Raw genomic sequence first — 24,617 nt, forward strand, 5'->3', positions numbered from 1 at the left:
CCTGTTCTTCCTCCCACCTATCCCCTCCTCCCACCTCAAGCCGCACCTCCATCTCCTACCGACCAACCTCATCCCGCCCCCTTGACCTGTCCGTCCTCCCTGGACTGACCTATCCCCTTCCTAACTCCCTACCTACACTCACCTTTCCTGGCCCCATCCCCGCCTCTTCGACCTGTTTGTTTCTTCTCCACCTATCCTCTCCTCCATCCCTCTTCTATCCGCCTCCCACTCTCTCCCTATTTATTTCAAAACCCCCTTCCCCTCCCCCTTTTCTGATGAAGGGTCTAGGCCCGAAACGTCAGCCTCTCTGCTCCTATGATGCTGCTTGGCCTGCTGTGTTCATCCAGCCTTGCACCTTGTTGTCTCGGATTCTCCAGCATCTGCAGTTCCTACTATCTCTACCAAACCATTACCTACTGAACGGCACAGATTCCTAGGTCTGCTACAAGTGCCACATCAAAAAGGTCTAAAATGTTTCCACTAAAGAGACCCGATGCCCTTCATGAGAATTTGATGGCAGAGTTTTTGTAATCATCCTGGGCTGAAGAGCTTAGAGAGCACCCTCAAGAAAATTTAACTTAAAAAAGGAAATCATGTCTCCTGCATTGATGACAACAGAATCTTCAAGCTGTAGATCTTGCTAAAGGAATGGAACATAAAAATCGAGATGTTTTGCTATAATCATACAGGGCATTGGTAAGACATTTAGTGTTCCGCATACAATTATGGCTTCCTTATTTAAGAAAGATCATATTGCATTTTAAGTAGTTTAAAGAAGGTTCACTCAACTGACTCCTTGGATAAGAGGTTATGCTATGAGGAAAGGTTGGATACGTTGAATCCAAATCCATTGGAGTTTAGAAGAATGAAAAATAATCTTGTTGAAATGCGCAAGATCCTGAAGGAACTTGAGAGGTGGATGCTGAAAGAATGTTTCCATTTAATGGAGAGAGTACAAGGGGATCAAGTATAAAAACAAGGGGAAATCTCCATTTAAGATGGAGATGATAGCTGTTTTCCTCAGAGGTCCTGAGTCTGTTGAACTCTCTCCCAGAAAGAACAATAGAATAATTTTACAAGTAGAGGTAGATAGATCCTTCACTAACAAGGGAAGTAAAGGATATTGGGGGTTATGCAAGAAAGTGGAATTAAGCCCGCAGTTGGATTAACCATGAACTTATTGAATTGTACAGCAGAGTAGAGGGTCTAAGGCCTGCTCCTGCTCCTAATTCATATGGTCTGAGGGGAAAACAACTTGGTGCTCAGTACAACTGATACAAAGACACTCTTAAAAAGACCCTCCCAAAGTTCCACGTTACAGACTTCTCTTGGAAAAACACTGCAGAAAACTGGGCCTTGTGGAAGAAAACATGAAAACTGGTTCAGCACGCTTCAACGGTCATCTAGAAAGATTCACAATATCCAATATGACCAGGCAAAGAACAGAGATGACACAGCTGAAGCAGACCCTCACCCCCACCCACTTCCCTCCATCACTATCATCACCACCACCCAAATACCAAACAGTGACAACATGAGCTGCTAGTTTGTGATTATCCATGCCAACTTCACAAACTCCTCAGGCACGAAAGGACTCATATTAGTCAATCACATCATTTTCAAGTTGGGCATATTTGAACAATGAGGAGTCAATCATCAACAAGCAACAGTGAAAATCACCCACCCAACTCATAGTGAACTGTGACTTGCTAGTTCTTTCAAACTAGCTGTATCTTTTTAATAGTCTAAACAATGTACATATTAAACTCACCAATCCCACCAATGAGCCGTAAGAGCCACTGCACCACACACAATGTTATTAATCAACTGGATTTGTAGATGTAATGACAGTGAAACTGGCAAGGTTCATTATCATTCCAACTACAAAACTGACAGAAATTTCCACAAACTGCATTGTTAAAATGGAAGTCTTCTGAAATCACTTAAATTGATGAATTTCCATTTTAATGCTGTTGGTCTCAATGCAGTGGAGGTGCCAGTATTGGACTGGATTGGACAAGGTCAGAAATCACACGACACCAGGTTACAGTCCAACAGGTTTATTTGAAAACACAAGCTTTCGGAGCGTAGCCCCTTCATCAAGTGAAGTGAGAAGGAAGCACACAGAACACAGAATTTATAAATAAAAGATCAAAGGGTCACATAACTGATGAGTATGTACTAAACAAACCGAAGGTGCTGTTAAATCTTTAATCAGTTAGAAGGTTAGAAGGCAGACTTTGGGATATACAACAACGCAGAGTAACCGAGCAGAGGCTGAAAACCAAGTTTAGTACCCATGAGGGCAGCCTCAACCGGGATCTTGGGTTCATGTTGCACTACAGGTTACCCTACCAAGTTACAGACTCTCTCACACACGCATACATTCACGCACCGCACGCTCCCTCCCCCAACCCTCCCACACACACGCTCCCTCCCTTTCCTGAGCACGCTCACTCCTTTTCTCTTGTGCGCGCGCACGCGCACACACACACACACACACACACACACACACACACACACACATCTATGGGGTGAATTTGTATTTGTAGATACATTCTATTTTGTTCTAAAAGCACACAATTTATAGAAAGTCAGTCAATATGGAATTTTATAAATTCCTACTTTAGAAATAAAACCAGTTTGACTCCAGACCAAAACCCAAACAGATTCTAAACAATGCCTCACACCTAACATACACTGTCTGACCTAAAATGTTACCCACTTCTTTGCGCTAACTAAACCTTTAGTTCTCCCAAGGCAGTGACTTCAACGGAATTTCGGGATTTACATGTACATATTAATCAATTAAAATCTTATAACTGATTAAAGATTTAACAGAATCTTAGGTGTGTTTAGTACATCCTCAACAGTTGTGACCCTTTGATCCTTTACTTATAAATTCTGTGTTTGTGTGCTTCTTTGCCACTTCACCTGACAAAGGGGCTATGCTCTGAAAGCTTGTGTTTTCAAAGAAACTTGTTGGACTATAACCTGGTGTCATGTGAATTTTGACCTAGTCTCAATGCAACGATCCTTGAAAAAGTCATGCATCCTGAAGAAAATGTAACAAGGGTTATAGTGATGGACCAAGTTCATACATACTGCAACTTCACTGACCCTAAAAAACTAGTTCTACAATTAAGACCATAAGACACAAGAGCAGAAGTTAGGCCATTTGTCCCAACAAGTCTGTGCTGCCATTTAGTCATGGCTGATAAGTTACTCAACCCCATTCTCCTGCTTTATCCCCGCAACTTTTGATCCCCTTAACAATCAAGAACTTATCTATCTTTGGTTAAAATATACAGAATGACCAACGGTGTAAATATCATGATAATAAAACAAAATCAGAGAGTCGTTCACACCACAGAAGATGAGCATTTAGCTCACCCTTTGCATGCTGGGCAAAAAAACCCCCAAAGAACTGATGCTGCTGGAAATCAGGAAGAAGTAGTTTGAGTTTTTAAAACAGCTAGTTTATGGTATTTCGTTTTATGCCTTAATTTTTGCTTTATGTAAAATGAAAACGTGATGAATAATCAATTGCTGTCTTGTGGTGGAGATAGTAGGAACTGCAGATGCTGGAGAATCTGAGATAACAAGGTGTAGAGCTGGATGAACACAGCAGGCCAAGCAGCATCATAGGAGCAGGAAAGCTGACGTTTCAGGCCTAGACCCTTCATCAGAAATGGGGGAGGGGAAGGGGGTTCTGAAATAAATAGGGAAAGACGGGGGAGGCGGATAGAAGATGGATAGAGGAGAAGATAGGTGGAGAGGAAACAGACAGGTCAAAGAGGTGGGGATGGAGCCAGTAAAGGTTAGTGTAGGTGGGGAGTTAGGGAGGGGATAGGTCAGTCCAGGGAGGATGGACAGGTCAAGGGGGCGGGATGAGGTTAGTAGGTAGGAGATGGGGGTGTGGCTTGAGGTGGGGGGAGGGAATAGGTGGGAGGAAGAACAGGTTAGGGAGGGGGGGGGATGAGCTGGGCTGGTTTTGGGATGCGGTAGGGGGAAGGGGAGATTTTGAAGCTTGTGAAATCCACATTGATACCATTGGGCTGCAGGGTTCCCAAGCGGAATAGGAGTTGCTGTTCCTGCAACCTTTGGGTAGCATCGTTGTGGCACTGCAGGAGGCCAAGGATGGACATGTCGTCTGAGGAATGGGAGGGGGAGTTGAAAACTTGATTGTTGTTTTGGGCACCAGTGGTCGCCTCGAGTCATGGCAGTGTCGAAAAAAGCCACAGAGATTACTAAGCCTGGCTTTGCTGAGGCTTTGAGATCACTTTGCACCTCGATGCAACACGAAAATGTTATTGGCCCACCCGTTTTCATGGAGATAGTTGGGTTATGAAACCTGCAGCGCTTACCGGTGGATGTAATGGCCGATGAACATTCCCAAGAGCAAGCGATTGGGAAGCGGCAAAGGTTTAATATCAGTGCTGAAACACACCAGATAAAGTGGTACTGTCAGAGACGGCAGCTCCTGGATGAACCAGGCAATCTTCACGTTGACTGGAAAGCCGAACTTGCTGCAAGCATACCTCCCGTACGGCAAATCGACGAACTTCAAGACCACGAAGACACCGCCTCCCAGCAGGACCATGAACCAGGAGAGCGATTCCAGCAACAATTCACTATCATTACCCATACCCGAAACAAATAGGGGCATTGACCGCCACAACATGTTGAAGAATTACTGACAAATGGCAAGACTTCCTCTCTATTTACACAGAAGACAAGCCCACTATCAACCCAGAAATTTCAACAACGAAAAACGTGGTGAAGGCAGGTTAAAGTATCGTTACTGCATTCCCTGCTTTAAGAGGGAATGTGGCTGATTTGATAATAACCAATCAGAAACGGCGTTGCTTCAGGGGACTGGCACGCTAATTCACCGGAGCTCGATAAAAGCAGCGAATTCCAGTAGACCGAGCAGAGAGGTTTTGTCTCGGATTCTCCAGCGTCTGCAGTTCCTACTATCTCGAATTCCAGTAGAGCTGTGTTCTCAGCCCATTTATATAAATGTCTCTAAGAGGAATGCCTCTTTGCTCATTGTAATAGCGTACTGAACTCGCTGGGGGCAGTTACACGGAAATGAAATGCTTATTGCAATTCCCCCAAAGTAGGGTTATTATAGTACACCTCAGGCCCCAGTTGTGTGTCATTACACACCTGAACAGGTTTGTTAAAAGATATTTTTCATCACCAACATAGAAAGTTGACAAATACATCTTGCGACAACAAGGTGCAGGGCTGGATGAACACAGCAGGCCAAGCAGCATCATAGGAGCAGAGAGGCTGACGTTTCGGGCCTAGACCCTTCATCAGAAAAGGGGGAGGGGAAGGGGGTTCTGAAATAAATAGGGAGAGAGTGGGAGGCGGATAGAGGAGAGGAAACAAACAGGTTGAAGAGGCGGGGATTGAGCCAGTAAAGGTGAGTGTAGGTGGGGAGTTAGGGAGGACGGACAGGTCAAGGGGGCGGGATGAGGTTGGTCGGTAGGAGATGGAGGTGCGGCTTCAGGTGGGAGGAAAAACAGGTTAGGGAGGCAGGGACGAGCTGGACTGGTTTTGGGATACGGTAGGGGGAGGGGAGATTTTGAAACTTGTGAAATCCACATTGATACCATAGGGCTGCAGGGTTCTCCAGCATCTGCAGTTCCTACTATCTCTTGCGACAACTTGTGTTTGAGGCCGTGTTTATGAGGCCCTTTTGGTGTAATAAAACACTCAAACATTGACACTGACTCACGTAAGGAAATAAAACAAAAGATAGACATGGGGAGTGGTTTAATGTTTTATTTTGAGAAGATTTGTAGCTCGGGTTGTGGATGAGGCTGTAGACTTGCTTGCAGAGCCGATGTGTTTGATTGCGGACGTTTTAAAATCCTGCTAGGTAACATCGTCAGTGCGCCTGTGGTGAAGTGTTGGTGTTCTGTCCCACTTCTTACTTATATGCCTCAGTTTGCTGGGGTGGTTGGCATTACTTCCGGTTTTGTTTTTTAATGGTTTGTATATCGGGTCCAGTTCAATGTGCTTGTTGATGGAGTTCCGGTTGGAATGCCAGGCCTCCAGGAATTCCCTGTCATGTCTCTGTTTGGCTTGTGCTATTATGGGTGTGTTGTCCCAGTCGAATTCATGTCCTTCTTTGTCCATGTGTATTAAGACCAGTGAGAATTGGTCGTGTCTTTGGTGGCTAGTTGGTGTTTGTGTATCCTTATTGTCAGTTTTCTTCCAGTTTGGCCTGTGTAATGTTTCTCCTCGTCCTTGTATGGTATTTTGTATATTATGTTAGTTTTATTGGTTGTGGGTATAGGATCTTGTATGTTCATCAGTAGCTGTTGCAGGGTGGTTGTTGGTTTGTGGGTACTCTGATACCTGGGGAAAACTATAACACACCACCCTGTTCCCTGGCCAACATCTAGGTCTCTGGCTTGTTGCAATGTTCCAGCAAAGCTCAACACAAGCTGGAAGAATAACACCTCATTTTCTGCTTGGGGACCCTGCAGCCCTCCGGACTCAGTATTAAGTTCAATAATTTTAGTGCCTCCCATGTCCTAGCCCCCCTACCCCAAACACAACAGGCCTTGTTATTACACAGCCTGCCATTACACACTACCTATTGTCAATCACTAACAGTCCCCATTAACTACTCCCCCTCCTAGCCAGATTGTTATCAACTCCTTTGTCTATCCAACTGCTCTTCTGTCTCTTCTGGCTCTATCCTATCATTTACTCCCTATCTCATCCCCCTCCCTATTTTCTGCATATAAACTGACATTTACCCAACTATCACCAGTTCTGAGGAAGGGTCACCAGACCCGAAACGTTAACTCATTTTTTTTTTCTTCACATGCTGCCAGATCTGCAGAGCTTCTCCAGCAACTTCTGTTTTTGTTCCTGATACCTAGGGGTCTGAATAATCGTGTGGTCATCTCTGATGTATGGTAGGGTGACTAGTGTGTCTGGCTGTGTTGTGTTTTCTTGTTGTCTGTCACGGAGATAACGGCAGATTGTGCTTCTTGGGTATCTATTCTTTTTAAAAACTCTAAGTGCTGCTGTTCTGCTTTGCTCAGTTCTGGATTGCTACAGTGTGTTGTGGCCTGTTTGAATAATGTCCTGATGCAGTTTTATTTATGGGTGTTGGGGTGGTTGCTGGATAATTAAGTATCTGGTCCGTATGTGTGGTCTTTCTGTATCCAACTGGAACTCCATCAACAAACACATCGAACTGGACCCGATATACAAACCACCATAAAACAAAACCGGAAGTGATGCCAACCACCCTTGCAAGCCGAGGCATATAAATAACAAGCGGGACAGAACACCAACACTTCACCGGAGGCACTGATGATGTTACCTAGCAGGGTGACGAAACAAAACCAAACACACTGGCTCGGCAAGCAAGTCTACAGCTTTGTAGGGAGTGGTTTATGAACTGAATCAATTCTTAGGACACCGGTATTTGAAGGCATAGCCACTAATGATGGAGCCACTACTCTCTGACATAGTCAAAATGTTCACCTTGGAAGGTTGTAGACCTTAAAGAGATTACAGAGCAAGGGAAGAGCAGCGCAGTGGAGGGTTGTGGAAACAAGTTTGAATTTAAAATAAAGGCATTGCTTAATTAGGAGCCAGTGTAGATCAGCGATCACAGATGATGGGTTTGCAAGATTTGCAACAAGCGGAGTTAGAAAGCCTCTACTCTCCAATACAGCTGCCCAGGTCCTACTACGGTTTTAAGGCCCCAAGATCTTCAACTCTCACCCTCTCAAACAAATCCAACCCCCATGTTTCCCCTGATCTCCCACGTCATCTCTATGTCTTAGAATCTTAGAATCCCTACAGTGTGGAACCAGGCCCTTTGGCCCAACAAGTCCACACTGACCCTCAGAGCATCCCACCCATTCCCATCCCCACGTAACCCACCTAATCTACACATCCCTGAACACTATGGGCAATTTAGCATAGCCAATCCACCTAGCCTGCACATCTTTGGTCAGTGGGAGGAAACTGGAGCACCTGGAGGAAATCCATGCTGACACGTGGAGAATGTGCAAACTCCACACAGACAGTCGCCCGAGGCTGGAATCGAAGCCAGGTCCCTGGCGCTGTGAGGCTGCAGTGCTAACCACTGAGCCATTGTCTTGATTCTCTTTACCACCTCATGCCATCATGTGCCCTCTGTAGCCACTCATCAAATATGCATTGTGTGTGGCCTCTGGAGAAATGCAAGAACAATGTGGATTGTTTTAAAATCACTGGAAACAAATAAATGTCTTACAATCTAACTGAACAGTGAATTCAAATGCACTATGATTGACGTGGGAAAGAAAATAAAACTACTCCAGTGCAACGAAAATAAAACTACTCCAGTGCAACAAAACTAATCAGTTAAGTGCTTACAAGTCATATCAACAAACAAGAAACAACATCAAAGCCATATTCTTTTATTAAAGCCTTGTACGAATGGCTCTTAGATAAACCGGCTATTTAATGAGGTGTTATTAGCATTCGACACACAGTCAAGCATTCAGAATGATGGCAATAACGGCTACATTTCTGGCTTGTAAGTGTCAAGCACTGTGTCCAATTTCTATTTTGAAGCAGAATGTCTGTCAATCAACATATGGCAGCAAATGCGAAGTTTTTTTTCAACCTTCAAAGCAAGGTACTGTCAGTTCAGAGAGTTATAGAGATAAACAGCACAGAAACAGACCCTTCAGTCCAACTTGTCCATGCCAACCCAGATATCGTAAATTAATCTAGTTCCATTTGCCAGCATTTGTCCCATACCACTCCAAACCCTTCCTATTTATGTACCCATCCAAATGCCTTTTAAATATTTTAAATGTTGTAATTGTACCAGCCTCCATCATTTCATTTGGCAGCTCATTCCATACACACACCATCCTCTGTGTGAAAAAGTCCCCCCTCAGGTTCCTTTTAAATCTTTCCCCTCTTAAACCTATGCCCTCTAATTTATGGAGTCCCCTATCCTGGGAAAAAGACCTTGGCTATTTATCCCATCCCATGCCCCTCATGATTTAATAAACCTCTCTAAGGCCTCTGCCTCCAACGCTCCAGGGAAAATAGCCCCAGTCTATTCAGACTGTTCTTATTGCTTAAACCCCCAACCACTGCAACATCCTTGTAAATCTTTTATGAACCATTTCAAATTTAACAACTTCTTTCCTACAACAGGGAGACCAGAATTTAACACAGTACTCCAAAAGTGATCTCATTTTACATTTATGAATGCATCATGGCATTTTTGACAATTGAGTATGGTAATGTAAACAACTGCACATTGTTAACTCACTTATCCAGGACAGAACGTCATAATGAACCACTGTATTAAAAACATAGTAAAATACAGCACTTAATAGTGACATTTAAAGTATCAAAACATTTCTCACTTACCTTTCAGCAAGTTTTTGACTCCTTAGCTGGTGTTCCCGATAGTCACAATCTCTCCAAGGAGATGCTTTATTTTCACTTTTACAACATTCACAGGGGTAAACAAAGATAATATACAGGAGCAAATATCTATGGTCATCAAAATGGGGACCATGCTGGGAAGGCACAGGAAATAGTTTTACTCAAAAAAAACTGAGTTCATTATTTTGCAATCTGATTTGCATTTTCTTTGTGAGATGGAAATCTGGCTGTATGTTTCTGGACTACATCACTAAGGAAGAGAGAAATTAGAGGTTGGAAGGTGGGGGTGAGGCAAGGATAGAATCTTGGGGGACCATACAGTTAAATGAGTGGAAGCCGGAAGTGAAGTCAGTACGGGTGAATCCCTGTCCATTACCAGAAAGGTTAAATTCTAAACCAGATACAAATAGTCGCATTTAGCTTAACAATGCTTCAAAGGAGAATGGTATGATCAACTGTGCATTGATTCTGGTAGTAACTTATAGGGGACTGAGTGATGTGGCCCATGGTGAGGTATATTGCAGATTCGGGCAACGAGTGTGGCAAGGCCCGTTTGGATGTCGAGATCACCTCATTTCTATTTTTCGGACCTGTGTGTTTGGCAACTAATGATTATACCATAATTGAGAATTTAACATGGATTTTAATGCTGTATCTATTGGAGAGGTCCTAGTTTACTGAACTTGGTGAAGAAGCGTATCAAGAAAACAATAACTTTCTGATTAATGAATTTAATGGTCATATGTAGACTCCAGACATTCATGAACAATTTATTCTGCTCAGCATTATTATTAGCACATAGTTTAGGGCAATGTATTGGTGTCTCATACTTACGTACTCTGTCTATGCTAGACAAATGGTTATGTCTCTTTGGCCAAAATATGAGGTTGATAATGCCCTGCAAAGGGAAGTTTCGAAGAAATAAAATGAGATTTTGAGAAAGACACACAGGTTACATGTTAAGGTTCAGCGGAACAGTCAGAGAATCTAGACGGAGGTTAGAAACATTAAGGAATAAACTTGATGGAATGATCTGAGGAAGGGTCACTGGACCCGAAATGTTAACTCTGTTTTTTCCTTCACAGATGCTGCCAGACCTGCTGAGCTTTACCAGTGACTTTGATTTTGTTCTTGCTGGAATGATATCTGGAACTGGGGAGAAAGATATAACGGCCGCTTGGGTTCGTGTTATTTAACATCTTGTTGTTATTATTATGTTGTGAACTTAGATATATCATACTACCATGTTTCGCTGTTGGTATCAGCAACAAATGCAGCAGCTGAAAATGGAATTAGTTTTGTTAAAGCATGATAATCTTAAAACTTCAAAACTGCCTGGCCAGATGCTAACGGCCACATTATTTCAGAACCGGACCATTGTTTAACCCTGTAGTGAAACTGCTTTGTTAGAGGAATACTGTTGTCATAGTATAAACTTCAGAACTTTAATAGCTGTTCATCGATTGAAAGAAGCAGCAATATCTCTGTCTGGAATAAATTGTTAAGGAACAGGGGCAAACTGCTGTAGAGCCATGCCTGAGAGAAGGAGTCAAAGCTATGTAAACAAAATTGCTTAAACAGCTGCTTGATAACTGGCTGCCTTATGCAACAAGGATAAATGGGTGCCCTGGAGTTAACAGCAGGAAGGCTGTGTTTTCAAACAGACAGCCAATGCCAAATATAACAAGGAACACCGAAGCTACTTCTGATAAGGCAAGTGGCAGACTTGATCCTTCCAGAGGAGTTCCTTGATAAAATGTTCAATAAAGTTGCGTTGGATCTTCCCTTGACTCTTGTTACCTTTGTCTACCTCACTGTGTAACATGCCTGTGTTTAAAAAAAGGATTACTGCAAACTGATCAAGGTTAGTCAATGTACATTTACAAACCCTTTCAGTTTACTGAATTGGCATCCTAGGTGGTCCTGGTAAGAAGTACCTAAAAGGATGCTCTGGTAAATCAAACCACACCAAAAAGTGAAGGTAACCGAGAGAACCAGGTGCTTACATTGTGAGATACACACATCATAGATTTCGAGACACAAGCCCTAGAGGGGAAGATAAAGAATACAGTATGGCCAGTGGTATGAATTGGGGGGAAATCCTAATAAAATATTTAAATAAGAAGTGGCCCGAGTGGGTAAAATTTTGTGATAAACTGACATTAGGTCTGGAATCTGAGGGTCAGAATTGCTGGGAGGAAGCGCATTGTTGCTGAGGGAAGCGTGCTTCCAAAATAGTTAACACCATAGCCACAGCTAATTGTATGGATGAGCTCTGTGGTAAAGAAACAGAGATCTTAAATTTAAAGAGGCATGCAGAGAGAGAAAGAGAAGAAATAATTAGCACCACACAAGAAGTCAAGAGGAAGTTGGGGGACAGACAGAAAGAGAGACAGATCCTCAGAATTAATGAAAAGTTAGAGTGCACTAGGTTAGAATTAGAAAGAATTAATTTAAAGCTAATGGAGGAGGAGCACTGCAGACAAACATACTCGATTATAGTCCAACAGATTTATTTGAAATTGCAAGCTTTTTGAACTCAGCTCCTCCCTCAGGCATAGTGTGAGAGAAAGGGTGTAAGACACAGAATTTTCAAGTAGAAAGGTAACAGCCCTAAAACTGGCCACATCTTGTTGAATCTGTAATCAGTTAGGAAGGAGACTACTGATTAAAATGCAAAATCCAGATTCTTCTCAAGTCATTGACCTTGTCCATCCCAGTCCAACACCACATAACAAAGATACTGACTGCACATGGGACAGTTTCAGGGCCAGTTTGAGAAGGTCGAGCAGCAGGAGCAGCGGTTGATCAGGGATCGAGATGCTGCCCAAATAATTGCAGCCCAGCTTGTAGAACTGTGTAAAGATTTGCAAGCGGTGATCAGGGTCCTGCATCAAGCAGGTAAAGAAAATAAAACTCACTCTGCTGATCACTTGAAGGTCCAGAGCAAGATTGAAATTGTTACTGTTGGTACAGAGTGTGAGAGCCCTGGGGGATTGTGCCCACATTGTAGACTAGGAGGATACAGACAAGGCATACAGGTATGCTGCCCTGAATGGTGAATGGGGACCACCATCATCCTTTTGGAACAACTTGGACCTCTGCATCCCCATACCATTAACTACTGCACCTCCACTACACATGCTCCCATCCTAGTACAGCCTCCTGCAATGGTAGCACCTCCTGCCTTGAAGCAACCTGAACACCCCAGTCCTTGCAGTTCACCAGCTTCCTCTTCTTGCCCCTACTCCCACCCCATTGAACCCTCTGAACACCAGCCACCTGAGTGGTCAGAACAACACCCCCACCACATACACTATGCCTTTTTCTGTAAGAGATAGTAGGCCCAGCTTACAGAGATTGCTAAGAAAATCCCTACATTTGAGCCATTGACAGACCCAATGAATTTTTTGATCACACGCGTCACTATAGTGTCCTGTCCAGGCTTGATGACACTGAAGATGTGAAATTAATCTTACAATGCCTGAGTCCAGCTATCTATTCTGCTTTCTCTGGGCCTCAGAATGTAGGAGGAGGTACTTTGAATGACATGAAGAAGCTAATCCTTACCACAGTAGAGTACAGTAGGGAGACTCTGTGGAAGGATTGAATAAATGCAGGCAGAGGAAAAGAGAGCACCCAACTGCATTTGTCAGGCACCTGTGGACACAGGTGACATGGACAGAGCTATGCTAACAAAGCCACAAAGGGCCAAAGAGACTGGAACCCTTGTTTCACACACCACTGAGGTGGTAAAGAAGGTAGGTAAGCATTTCCACCCAGCAATGAAGCCCACACTGAGGCTTGGGTACTTAGAACGATGACCCCGGCCTGGGAGAAAGAGTTGCAGCTGTTAGAGGACCCTAAACACAGCAAGGGATGCAAGATAAACCAGCTGAATGTGGGAAATGTGGCCTCAAATCCGATGTACCCCCAAAACCCGCATGCCCCAAACCCTGTATACCCGAACACTGCATAGCCCAAACCCTGCATACCCCAACCCCACGTACCCCAAATGTGTATACCCCAACAGGCCAATCCCTAGATCCTGTATGGTGGAGGAATTGACAGAAATAAGGAGGTTACATCTGTCCCCAGTATGTGCCTCCTGTCGTGAGAGGCAAGGTCCTGCAGCAGGGAAGTCCGAGGCAGCAGCTGCCACAGGGAAAATGTTATTTTGTGGATGCACAGGCCATTTGTTAGAGATTGTAGGACACCCCATGAGCAAGCCTGACCACAGAAACAAGAAATAGAGACCCCCATCCTTACGGCTAGAGAGACAGGTGAGGCAAGCCTTATAAATTCAATGGGGGAGATGACATAGCCCCATATGTCTTCAATTGGATACACTTCCAAGAATGTGCCAGTGGTAGGCCCCTCCACAGTGGGACAGAATAGTGTGAACCCTGGTGGAAGGGAAAGTAGGAGGTCAGCCCATCGAGTTCCTATGGGACACAGGGGAGCCAGAATTATTCTTAACACATCCTGTGATTTAAATATATGGCACATATGTCGGAAAATTGTCCTTACTGGTTTCATTGGAGAGAGCAGAGACAGACCCTTTAGCATTTTAATTGGGAAATGTGATTCGACACCACCCAGCAATGCTAATGAGGCAGAACACATCCTGGGCTCGGACCTTATGCCGAGGTGTAATTTGTTGTTCAGCCCAGCAAACTGCTGCATCTGGCAGATGCCCAAAGCTGATAAGGCCACAGCAGGAGTTGCTACAGGCATATATTTAGAATGGGTTTGTACCATGGGGAGTTATGGATTAAACAAACTGAAATGACATGATTCAGCAGCGCAGGCAATTCTGGTGAAGCACACCAAAAGCATTCACTAGCCATAAACATGACTGTGGTCACATGATCAGTGAGGTACTGACTGAAGGACTGGACCCAAAACCACAGAGACAGCACACCATTCTGAAGCAGGCAGACGAGACAGTAGCCAAGGTCATCAACAGCTAACTGCAACAGGGAATCTTACGCCTTTGGCATCCATTAACAATTCATCAATCTGGTCAGTTAGGAAACCAGATACGTCTTGGCAACTTACTATTAATTATTATTAATTGCCACTTCTCACACTTCTGCCCTCATCCTTTCTCTTACCTCCCACAACACTGATAGGTGTTCGTGGTCCTCACTTCCCATCAGCATCTGCATCCAAAGAAACATAAGCCGCCATTTCCGCCACCTCCAGCAGGATACCTCCACGAGAGACATAGTCCCCTCCTCTCCCCTCCCTCGTCAGCCTTCCATCGGGACCATTCCCTCTTAAACACCCTGGTCCACTTCTTCTTCACTTTCAACACTCCCACAGCACCACCGCATGCAATCGTACAGAGTGTAACATCTGTCCCTTTGCTTCCTCCCTCCTCACTATCCAAGGCTCCAGACACACTTTCTAGATGAAGCAGTGATTTACCAGCACTTCACTCAGTCTAATCTACTGTATTTGATGCTCACAATGTGCTCTCCTCTACATTAAGGAGACGAAACACATACTGGGCAACACTTATGTTCCGTCTGCAAAAATGACTCTGAGCTTCAACACACCACCCCTGGCCAACATTTCCATCTTGGGTCTGCTGCTGTGCTCCCGTGAGGCTTAGCTCAGCTGGAAGAACAGAATCACATTTTCCACTTGGGGACTATGCTGCCTTCAGGACTCAATATCCTTTACCCTTTCCACAGTCCAGGCCTTATCATGACATGGGCTGCTTTCAGCACAGTCAATCCATTTTCACTACATATGGTCCTCATGATCAGATTTTCTCCTTCCCTGGCATTGCATTATCCTTCCCTATGTTTGCCCAGGATGGGACAGGAATTGCATGTGGGAGAAGCCCCTGGGAAGTGGTAGGCAATTAAAAAGGCAAGTTGGGTAAAATGCAGCAAGAGAACTCACTGGGCCTACAGTGTAAACCCTTACAAAAAAACTCAACACAACTCAACAAAAGACATTTCTAAATTGACAAGGAGATGATTGGGAGTAGGGGAGATGTTGGATTGTAATTGAGCTATTACATATGTGTGTACCAAAGGGTTCCTTTTGAGATTTATTGAGGGCTACCTTTTGGTTTTCAGAGACTTCTTTTACGTTTTCACTAACTCATTTATTAGATGATGTACTCATGTAGCAACGTTATCTTCTGTATTTGTGTTGATGTAAGGCGGAAAGTAGATTCACAAAAACAGAATTAGAAGACTTCATCAATATCCTCAAAGTCACCATCTACTCGATTAAACCTAGAGACATAATATGGAAAGCACAAATTTTGTAGACACTACAGTATTTAAATTGGCACAATAGGCATGAGGTAGACTTTTTAAAAATCTGATACACACTTAAATAAACAAATATCCAACACCGTAAATGGGACAATATTTTAGGGCATCAGACTTATGTACTCTGACTGTACCAAAGAAATGGTTATGTCTTACTGGCAAAAATATGAGGTCCATATTGCCCTGCAAGGGGGACATTTGGAAGAAATAAAAAGGATTTTGAGAAAGGCACACAGCTTAGATGTTACTTGTTAAGATGATATCTGGAACTGGGGAGTAATATATATACAGCCACTTTGGTTCATATTATTTTACATCTCATTGTTATTATTATTTTATGTACTTGGATATATCTTACTATCAGGTTTCACTGTTGGCGCCAGCAACAAATGCAGCAGTTGAAAAGGAAATTAGTTTTGTTAAAATATGATAATCTTAAAACTGCAATGTGTGTTGCATTGTGTTATTTCACAGTAATAGCTTATTTTCTTTATTGTCATGCTTATTCCCCTATTTTTTGTGATTTATTTATTGATTATCATTCTGTAAATCATTTATTGATTATTAGTTTGAGCATATCTGTCTTATATAACTAAATGATGCATTTTTAAATTGTACATGGTGCAGCAACTCAACTTGAATATGAACTGATGTGGGGGGAAATGACCAATTATACTCATGTTTGTTCATCATTTTAAAAATAATGAAGAGGAGGGACTGTGATAGTGTAAACTTCAGAACTTTAATAACTGTTCAATGGATTGAAAGAATCTGCAATAACAGTCTAGAATAAACTATTAAGGGATAAGGACAAACTGTTATACAAGAATTGAAAGCCATTAGGACAAGAAAGAATGTAAACTACATAAACAAAACTGTTCGAACAACTGCTTGATAACTGGCTGCCTTATGCCACAAGGATAAATGATTGCCTTGGAGTTAATCGCAGGAAGACTGTGTCAGACAGGAAGACAGCCAATGCCAAATGTAATAAGGAACATCAAATCTATTCCTGATAAGATGGCAACTACAGACTTGATGAATCCAGAGGAGTTCCTTGATAAAGTTTCAATAATGTTGTGTTAGACCTCCCCCTAACTCTTGTCCCATTTGTCTATCTCACAGTGTAAAATGTCTGAGTTAAAAAGATTACTACAAACTGGTCAGGGTTAGTCAGTGTGTGCCATCATGAGTACATGTCCTTAACTATTCATGGCACTTTTCTTAAAGTTCTTATGGAAAAGAGACAAATGAGTTAAACAGACGAACATAGAAAATGGAGGAGACCATGTAATCCATCAAGCCTGGTCTGGCAATTAATATGATTATGGCTGATCAAACATTTCAATTACTGTAACCCACACTATCCCCATAGCCCTTTATGCATTTGGAAATCAGAAACCTATCAATCTCTATTGATAATTAACTCATAGTCTAAATTTTCTGGGCTAAAGAGTTCCAAAGATTCACAAACATCTGAGTAAAAACAATCTCCTTGTCTCAGTGCTAAATGGCAGCGCTGTTATTTGCAATTTGTAAATTGCATGGTTCTAGGCTTGATAACCAGAGGAAACAGCTTGTCTGCATTGACCCTGCCTATGCGATTACATATTTTGTCAGGTTCAGTTAGGTTTTTCCCTTATTCATTCACAGGATGTGGGTACCAGAAGGCAGTTATGTGTCAACCACATTGCTGTGGGTCTGGATTCACATGTAGGCCACTCCTGGTGAACCAGATGGATTCTCGCCCAACAATCAACAACAGTTTCATGGTTACCATTAGACTCGTAATTTCAGACTTTTATTGGATTCAAATTCATCCAATTGTCATGGCAGGATTCGAACCCAGGTCTCCCAAACACTACCTGGGTCTCTGAATTATTTGCCTAGTAATCATACCACTGGGCCATCAGCTGTCCCTACCTCTCATTCTTCAAAACTCTAGAAGCTCAATCTGTGCATTCTCTCTTCATAGGAAAGTCTCGCAATCCCAGGAACAAAGTTAGGCCACTTTTGGAATTCTGCATTCAATTCTGATCTCCACGCTACAGGAAAATGTTGCGACATGTGAAAGATTTACAAGGATGTTGCCGGGGTTGGAGGGTTTCAGCTATAGAGAGAAGCTGAATAGGCTGGGGCTATTTTCCCTGGAGCATCAGAGGCTGAGGGGTGACTACATTGTCGTTTATAAAATCATGAGAGTCATGGTTAAGGTGAATAGCCAAGGTCTTTTTCCCAAGGTAGGGGAGTCCAAAACTAGAGGACATAGGTTTAAGGTGAGAGGGGAAAGACTTACAAGGGAACTAAGGGGAACTTTTTCACGCAGAGGGTGGTGCGGGTATGGAATGAGCTGTCAGAGGAAGTGGTGGAGGCTGGTACAATTACAACATTTAAAAGGCATCTGGATGGGTATTTGACTAGGAAGGGTTTAGAGGGATATGTGTGAAATGGTGGCAAATGGGACTAGATTATCTTTGAAATAGATAATGGACAAGTTGGACTGAAGGGTTTGTTTCTGTGCTGTACAACTCTATGAACTCTACAAGTCTAGAGAAACTTTTCTGCACACTCTGTTTGAGAATAATATCCTTTCTGAGGTATGGAGATCAAACTGCACACAATACTCCAGGTGCAGTCTAACTAAGCTTCTACACAACTGAAGCAAGACTGCAATACTACTGAACTCAAATTCTCTTGTGACAAAGGCTTACACACTATTAGCCTTCTTAATAGATTGCTGCACCTGCATGTTAGCCTTTCGTGCTCTACTGACAAGGAGATATTGTTCTCCTTATATCTTGACTTTCCAACCTCTCACCATTTAAGAAATGCACTACACATATGTAACACCTGCCAAAGTGGATAACCTCACATTTTTCCATCTGCCATGTTACTGACTACTCACTATGCCTTTGCAAAGGCTGCTGAAGCTGTTTCACATCTTCGTCACAACACACATTCCTGCCTAACTTAGTGGATAATTTATAATCAACCTATTCAGAGATGCTATGACACACGTCTGGAGCAGGTGGGACTTGAACCTGGGCCTTTTAGTTTCAAGCTAGGGAAGCTACCACTGCATCACAAAACAACACCTCCCCCCACCCCACAGTTTTGCTTTATTTTAGCAGCAAATTTGGAAATATTACATTTGGTCCCCACATCTGAACATATAGTTAACAGCTCAAGCCCAAGTGCTGATACCTGCAGTACCCCACTTATCACCACCTGCCAATGCAAGAATTACTCATTCATTCCTACTGTCTCTTTCCTACTTGTTAGCCAATCCTTAATCCATCTCAGTACATTACCTCCATTCCATGTGCTTTAATTTTGCTAACCAACCTCGTATGCGGGACCTTGCCAGGAGCCTTCAGAAAATCTAAATTTACTATGTCCATCAATTCCCCTTTATCAATTTTATTTGTAACATCATCAAAAAACTTGTGCAAGCTGATCAAACATGATTTCCCATTCACAAGTCCATGATGATAATGCCCAAACAGATCATTTTTATCCAAATGTCTATTTATCACATCCTTTATAATAGATTCTAGCATTTTCCTGAAGACTTATGTGAGGCCTGTAGGTCGACATGCATATAGTTTCCCGTTTTCTCTCTTGCTCCCTTCTTAAATAGTGGAGTGACATTTGCTGGCTTCCAATCTGCAGGAATCATTCCAAAATTTACAGTATTTTGGAAAATGATCACCAATGCAGCAACCGTATCTATAGTCATCTCCCAGCATACAAGTTCAGCAGGTAATAGGAAAGGCAAGTAAATGTTTGCCTTTATTTCAAGGGAATGGAGTTAAAAAATAGGGAAGTTTTTTAAAACTACAAGGCATTAGTTAGACCTTACCAAGAATACTATGAATAGTTTTGGTCTCCTTAACAAACAAAAGATATTTTGAGGGAGCAAATTACTGCAGATGCTGGAATCTGTAATGAAAACAAAAAATGCTGGAAATCACAGCAGGTCAGGCAGCATCCATGGGGAGAGAGCAAGCTAACATTTCGAGTTTAGATGACTCTTAATCAGAGCCCTTCACTAGCTCAGATGAAGAATCATCTAGACTCGAAGCGTTAGCTTGCTCTCTCTCCACGGATGCTCTGATGAGCACTCACGTGGACTCGAAATGTTAGTTTCCTCTCTCTCCAGAGATGCTGCCTTGCCCACTGTGATTTGCAGCACTTTTGTTTTCAAAAGTTATACAGAGGCAGTCCATAGAAGGTTCACTAGCTTGGTCCCAGGTATGGAGGGGTTGTCACATAAGAAGAGATTAAGTAGGTTGGGCCTGTAATCTTTGGAGTTTAGAACAATGAGAGGCGACCTTCTTGAAACATACAAGATTCCTAGGGACTTGAGTGGATAGATTTGAAGAGGGTGTCTTTCCTTGTGGGAGAGTCTCGGATCAGAGGGTAGAATATCAGAGTAAGGGGTTGCCCATTTAAGACAGATGAGGAGAAGTTCCCTTGCTTTGAGGGTGAGTGAACTTGTGGAAATTTTATTACTGCAGATGTCTGGCTGATCCGTTAAGTATACTCAAAGCTGAGATAAACACTTTTAATCAGTAAGGGAATCAAGTGTTATGGGGAGAAGTCAGAAAAGTGGAGTTGAGGATTATCAGATCAGGATAATCTCATTGAATGGTGGAGCAGACTCGATGGGCTGAAAGATCTACATCTGCTCTTAGGTCTTGGGGTCTTAGTATCCTTGGTATCCTGCAACATTCTGAGATGTAGACGATCTGGTTCCGGACACCTATCAACTTTCAGTCCTGCTAAAGTTTCAATGAAAGCCTTTATAGGAATACTAATTCTTTCCAACTCTTCATTCACCCTTGCCACTTGGATCTCTAGTTCTTGGAGATGTATGCTATCTTCCTTAGTGAAAATAGACACAATGTAATGATTTAGTTTCTCTGCCATTGTATATTTTCCATTATTAATTGTTCTGACTTTTCCTGTAAACGTTTGTCTAAAATGACACACAGTTGTCTTAGACAAGCATTTCCTTCTTAAATACTTGTAGAAGCTTTTATAGGCCATTTTTGTTATCTTTAGTAGATTGCATTCATACTTTATGCTCCCATTTTCTCATTGGTTTGTTGGTTCTCATTTTGTATTCTAAAATCCTCCCAAATTCAAATTTACTGCTATTTCGGGCAACACTATAATCGTTTCTTTTAACTTGACATAATCCTTGACTTGCTTTGTCAGCCAGTGTTGATTGATCTTTTTGAGTTCTTGCACTTTGAAGAAATGTATAGTTGCCATAAGCTATGTAACAGTCCTTTTAAGACTATTCCAAAGCATTTGTATGGTCATACCTTTTAGTGTATTTTCCCAATCAATTTCAACCAATGTATGTCTCATGTCTTCTAGATTCCCTTATTCAAATTGAACATCCTTGCATCAGATTAAACTACCTCACTTTTGAACATAATGTAAAATTGTATCATATTGTGGTCATTCATCACTCATGGTTGTTTTACAACAACATTAATTAACCCTGACCCTGACTTTCCAGTTGCCAGTCACTTCAACACACCACCTTGTTGCCTGGCCAACATCTCTGTCTCAGGCTTGCTGCAGTGCTCCATAGAAGCTTAGCACAAGCTGGAAGAACAGCACCTCATTTTCTGCTTGGGAACTTTACAGCCTTCTGGACCCAATATCGAATTCAACAACTTTAGGGCTTCAGCTGTCCCATGTCCTCACCCCTACCCCACACACCGGGCCTTGTTATCACATCGCCTGCTATTACAGACAACCCATTGTTAGCCACTAACAGTCCCCATTAATAGCTATTCACACTCCCAACTGGATCATTATCCAGTCCTTTGTCTGTCCAACTGTTCTCTCTCTTTGGACTCTATCTCCACCCGTCGCTTACTTTTTAACCCCTCTTCTGCATAAAAACCGACATTTTCCTTGCTACCATCAGTTCTGAGGAAGAGTCACTGGACCTGAAACATTAACTCTGATTTCTCTCCACAAATGTTGCCAGACCTGCTAAGCTTTTCCAGCAATTTCTGTTTTTGTTTGTGTTTATTATTAATTAGCTCATTTTTATTGCATAATACTGGTCCTAAAAATGCCAGCTCCCCAACATATTGCTCTAGAAAACCATCCAAAACATTCCAGAAACTTATCCTCCACAGCTTTAGTGTTGAATTGGTTGACTCAGTCTATGTGCAGATTGAAGTCACCATGACGACTACATTGCTCATGCTACGTGCTTCTCTCATCTTCTGATTAATAACATATCCCACTATCACTACCATTTAGTGGCTAATAAATAACTCCAGTCAATATGTGTTGCCTGTTGCTGTTTCGTAGCTCTACACATGTTCTTCCAATATGAGATTCTCACTTACATCTGTACTGATCCCATGACTTATTATCAGTGCAACTCCACGTCCTTTTCCTTTTTGTTTGTTCTTCCTAAATATCAAATAACCTTGAATATGCAGTTCTCAGTCCAATCACTTTGTAGCCATGTTTCTGTAATGGCAATTAGATCGCACCTATTTACCTCTATTTGTACTTTCAGGTCATCTCTCTTGTCATGAATGCTATAGGCATTCAGGTAGAGTGACCTTAACTTTGTCTTCCTCATATCATTCAGCATTTGAAGCATACTCAATGTTGCTTGTTTCTTCCAATCGCCCTAGCATCCTTCTGACTTTCTGTTATCAACTATACTTCCTTCTAACTTAGATTACTCCTCAGGTTCCATTCCCTAGAGAAGTCATCCAACAGCGCTAGCAAATCTCCCTGCAAGGATATTAATCCAGTTTGAAAAACCAATTTGTCCTGTATCTGAGGCCTTTTGGCAGAACACATTCAACAGTAATGCTGAGACAAAGCATGATTCTCATTGTTCATGATATGTTTTATGTTTATTAAGATGATATGAGAGCAGATTTAATCTCAGCAAATACTTTTTCTGCATTGTTGAACATTCTTTGAGCATTATATATTCTACCTTCCTGACACTAAAGAACCAGGAGAGATATCCGAAAAAAAAAACACCCTTAATGGCAACCTGTGGAAGAGTCTCATGGTTACTGGAACTACTGAAAAGGATTTCAATTTTTGAAGGCAACATAATTGCGTGTATCCTTGGATCCCAGAGCCATACTCAATTTTCTCTAATCCAGCTTTGATACCCAGATACTTTTAGGGTCATTTTTATGTCACTATGATTAATATTCACAGGAACAATATAATTTTCTGCTTTTAAGCTTCTCAGTCAACTCTTGTCTTCTTTTCAAGTGTTTCTTTGTATCTGGTCCTGCTCCATCATCATTGCTGACTATACACAGGTACAACAAAGCTAAGTTAAAACATTGAATGGAACAGAATTAGCCACAGGGAAATACGAGGACTATACTTAGAGTCAGAGAACACGGAAACAGACAACAAGGTGCAGGGCTGGATGAACACAGCAGGCCAAGCAGCATCATAGGAGCAGAGAGGCTGACGTTTCGGGCCTAGACCCTTCATCAGAAAAGGGGGAGGGGAAGGGGGTTTTGAAATAAATAGGGAGAGAGTGGGAGGCGGATAGAAGAGGGATAGAGGAAAGGATAGGTGGAGAGGAAACAAACAGGTCGAAGAGGCGGGGATGGAGCCAGGAAAGGTGAGTGTAGGTAGGGAGTTAGGAAGGGGATAGGTCAGTCCAAGGAGGACGGACAGGTCAAGGGGGCGGGATGAGGTTGGTCGGTAGGAGATGGAGGTGCGGCTTGAGGTGGGAGGAGGGGATAGGTGGGAGGAAGAACAGGTTAGGGAGGCAGGGACGAGCTGGACTGGTTTTGGGATGCGGTGGGGGGAGGGGAGATTTTGAACTTGTGAAACTCCACCCACCGCCGGCGCAACTCCGCCCACCGCCGACACCGGCACAACTCCGCCCACCGCCGACACAGCTCCGCCCACAGCCAATGCCGACACAGCTCCGCCCACAGCCGACGCCGACACAGCTCCGCCCACAGCCGACGCCACAGCCAGCACCTCCAGAGGAGACAGCAGCACCCAGCCCTGCCGAGTCTTCACCATCCCCCCAGACCTACCCCTTACTGAGGACGAACGGTCAGTCCTCAGTAAAGGGCTCACCTTTGTCCCCCTCCACCCACAGATCAACGAATACTGCTCACGCTTGGACATAGAGCAGTTTTTCTGCCGCCTCCGCCTCCACGCTTACTTCTTCAACCGTGAACCTAACCGTCCCTCTACTGACCCCTTCTCCCGCTTCCAACACACCCCCTCCTCCTGGACACCACCCCAAGGCCTCCTACCCTCCCTTGACCTCTTCATCTCCAACTGCCGTCGAGACATCAATCGCCTCAACCTCTCCACCCCTCTCACCCACTCCAACCTCTCCCCCGCAGAACGTGCAGCCCTCCGTTCCCTCCGCTCCAATCCCAACTTCACCATAAAACCCGCGGACAAGGGAGGCGCAGTTGTAGTATGGCGCACTGACCTCTACATCGCCGAGGCCGGACGCCAACTCTCCGACACCTCCTCCTACCGCCCCCTTGATCATGACCCCACCCCTGAGCACCAAACCATCATCTCGCAAACCATCCACAACCTCATCACCTCAGGTGACCTCCCACCCACGGCCTCCAACCTCATCGTTCCCCAACCTCGCACTGCCCGCTTCTATCTCCTTCCCAAAATCCACAAACCTGAATGCCCTGGTCGACCCATTGTCTCCGCCTGCTCCTGCCCCACCGAACTGATCTCCAACTATCTCGACTCCATTTTCTCCCCCTTGGTCCAGGAACTCCCTACCTATGTCCGTGACACCACCCACGCCCTCCACCTCCTCCAGAACTTCCAATTCCCCGGTCCCCAACACCTCATCTTTACCATGGA

The 24,617-nt window shown here is 43.3% G+C and overlaps 2 protein-coding genes across 2 annotated transcripts in view; one reads left to right on the plus strand and one right to left on the minus strand.

Moving 5' to 3' along the window:
• srd5a1 (steroid-5-alpha-reductase, alpha polypeptide 1 (3-oxo-5 alpha-steroid delta 4-dehydrogenase alpha 1)) overlaps nucleotides 1-5,145 on the minus strand; it is a 38,994-nt gene extending 33,849 nt beyond the window's left edge. The window contains exon 1 of the mRNA XM_048618083.1: nucleotides 4,368-5,145. Within this exon, the coding sequence (XP_048474040.1) occupies nucleotides 4,368-4,684 (317 nt within the window). The 5' untranslated portion in view covers nucleotides 4,685-5,145. The remainder of the gene's footprint in view (nucleotides 1-4,367) is intronic.
• A 7,046-nt stretch (nucleotides 5,146-12,191) lies between these two features.
• The window catches only part of nsun2 (NOP2/Sun RNA methyltransferase 2), a 56,949-nt gene continuing 44,523 nt past the window's right edge, over nucleotides 12,192-24,617 (plus strand). The window contains exon 1 of the mRNA XM_048608648.1: nucleotides 12,192-12,479. Within this exon, the coding sequence (XP_048464605.1) occupies nucleotides 12,192-12,479 (288 nt within the window). The remainder of the gene's footprint in view (nucleotides 12,480-24,617) is intronic.

The sequence above is a fragment of the Rhincodon typus genome, chromosome 2 (genome assembly GCF_021869965.1).
Source record: "Rhincodon typus isolate 14 chromosome 2, sRhiTyp1.1, whole genome shotgun sequence".
Classification (NCBI taxonomy): domain Eukaryota; kingdom Metazoa; phylum Chordata; class Chondrichthyes; order Orectolobiformes; family Rhincodontidae; genus Rhincodon; species Rhincodon typus.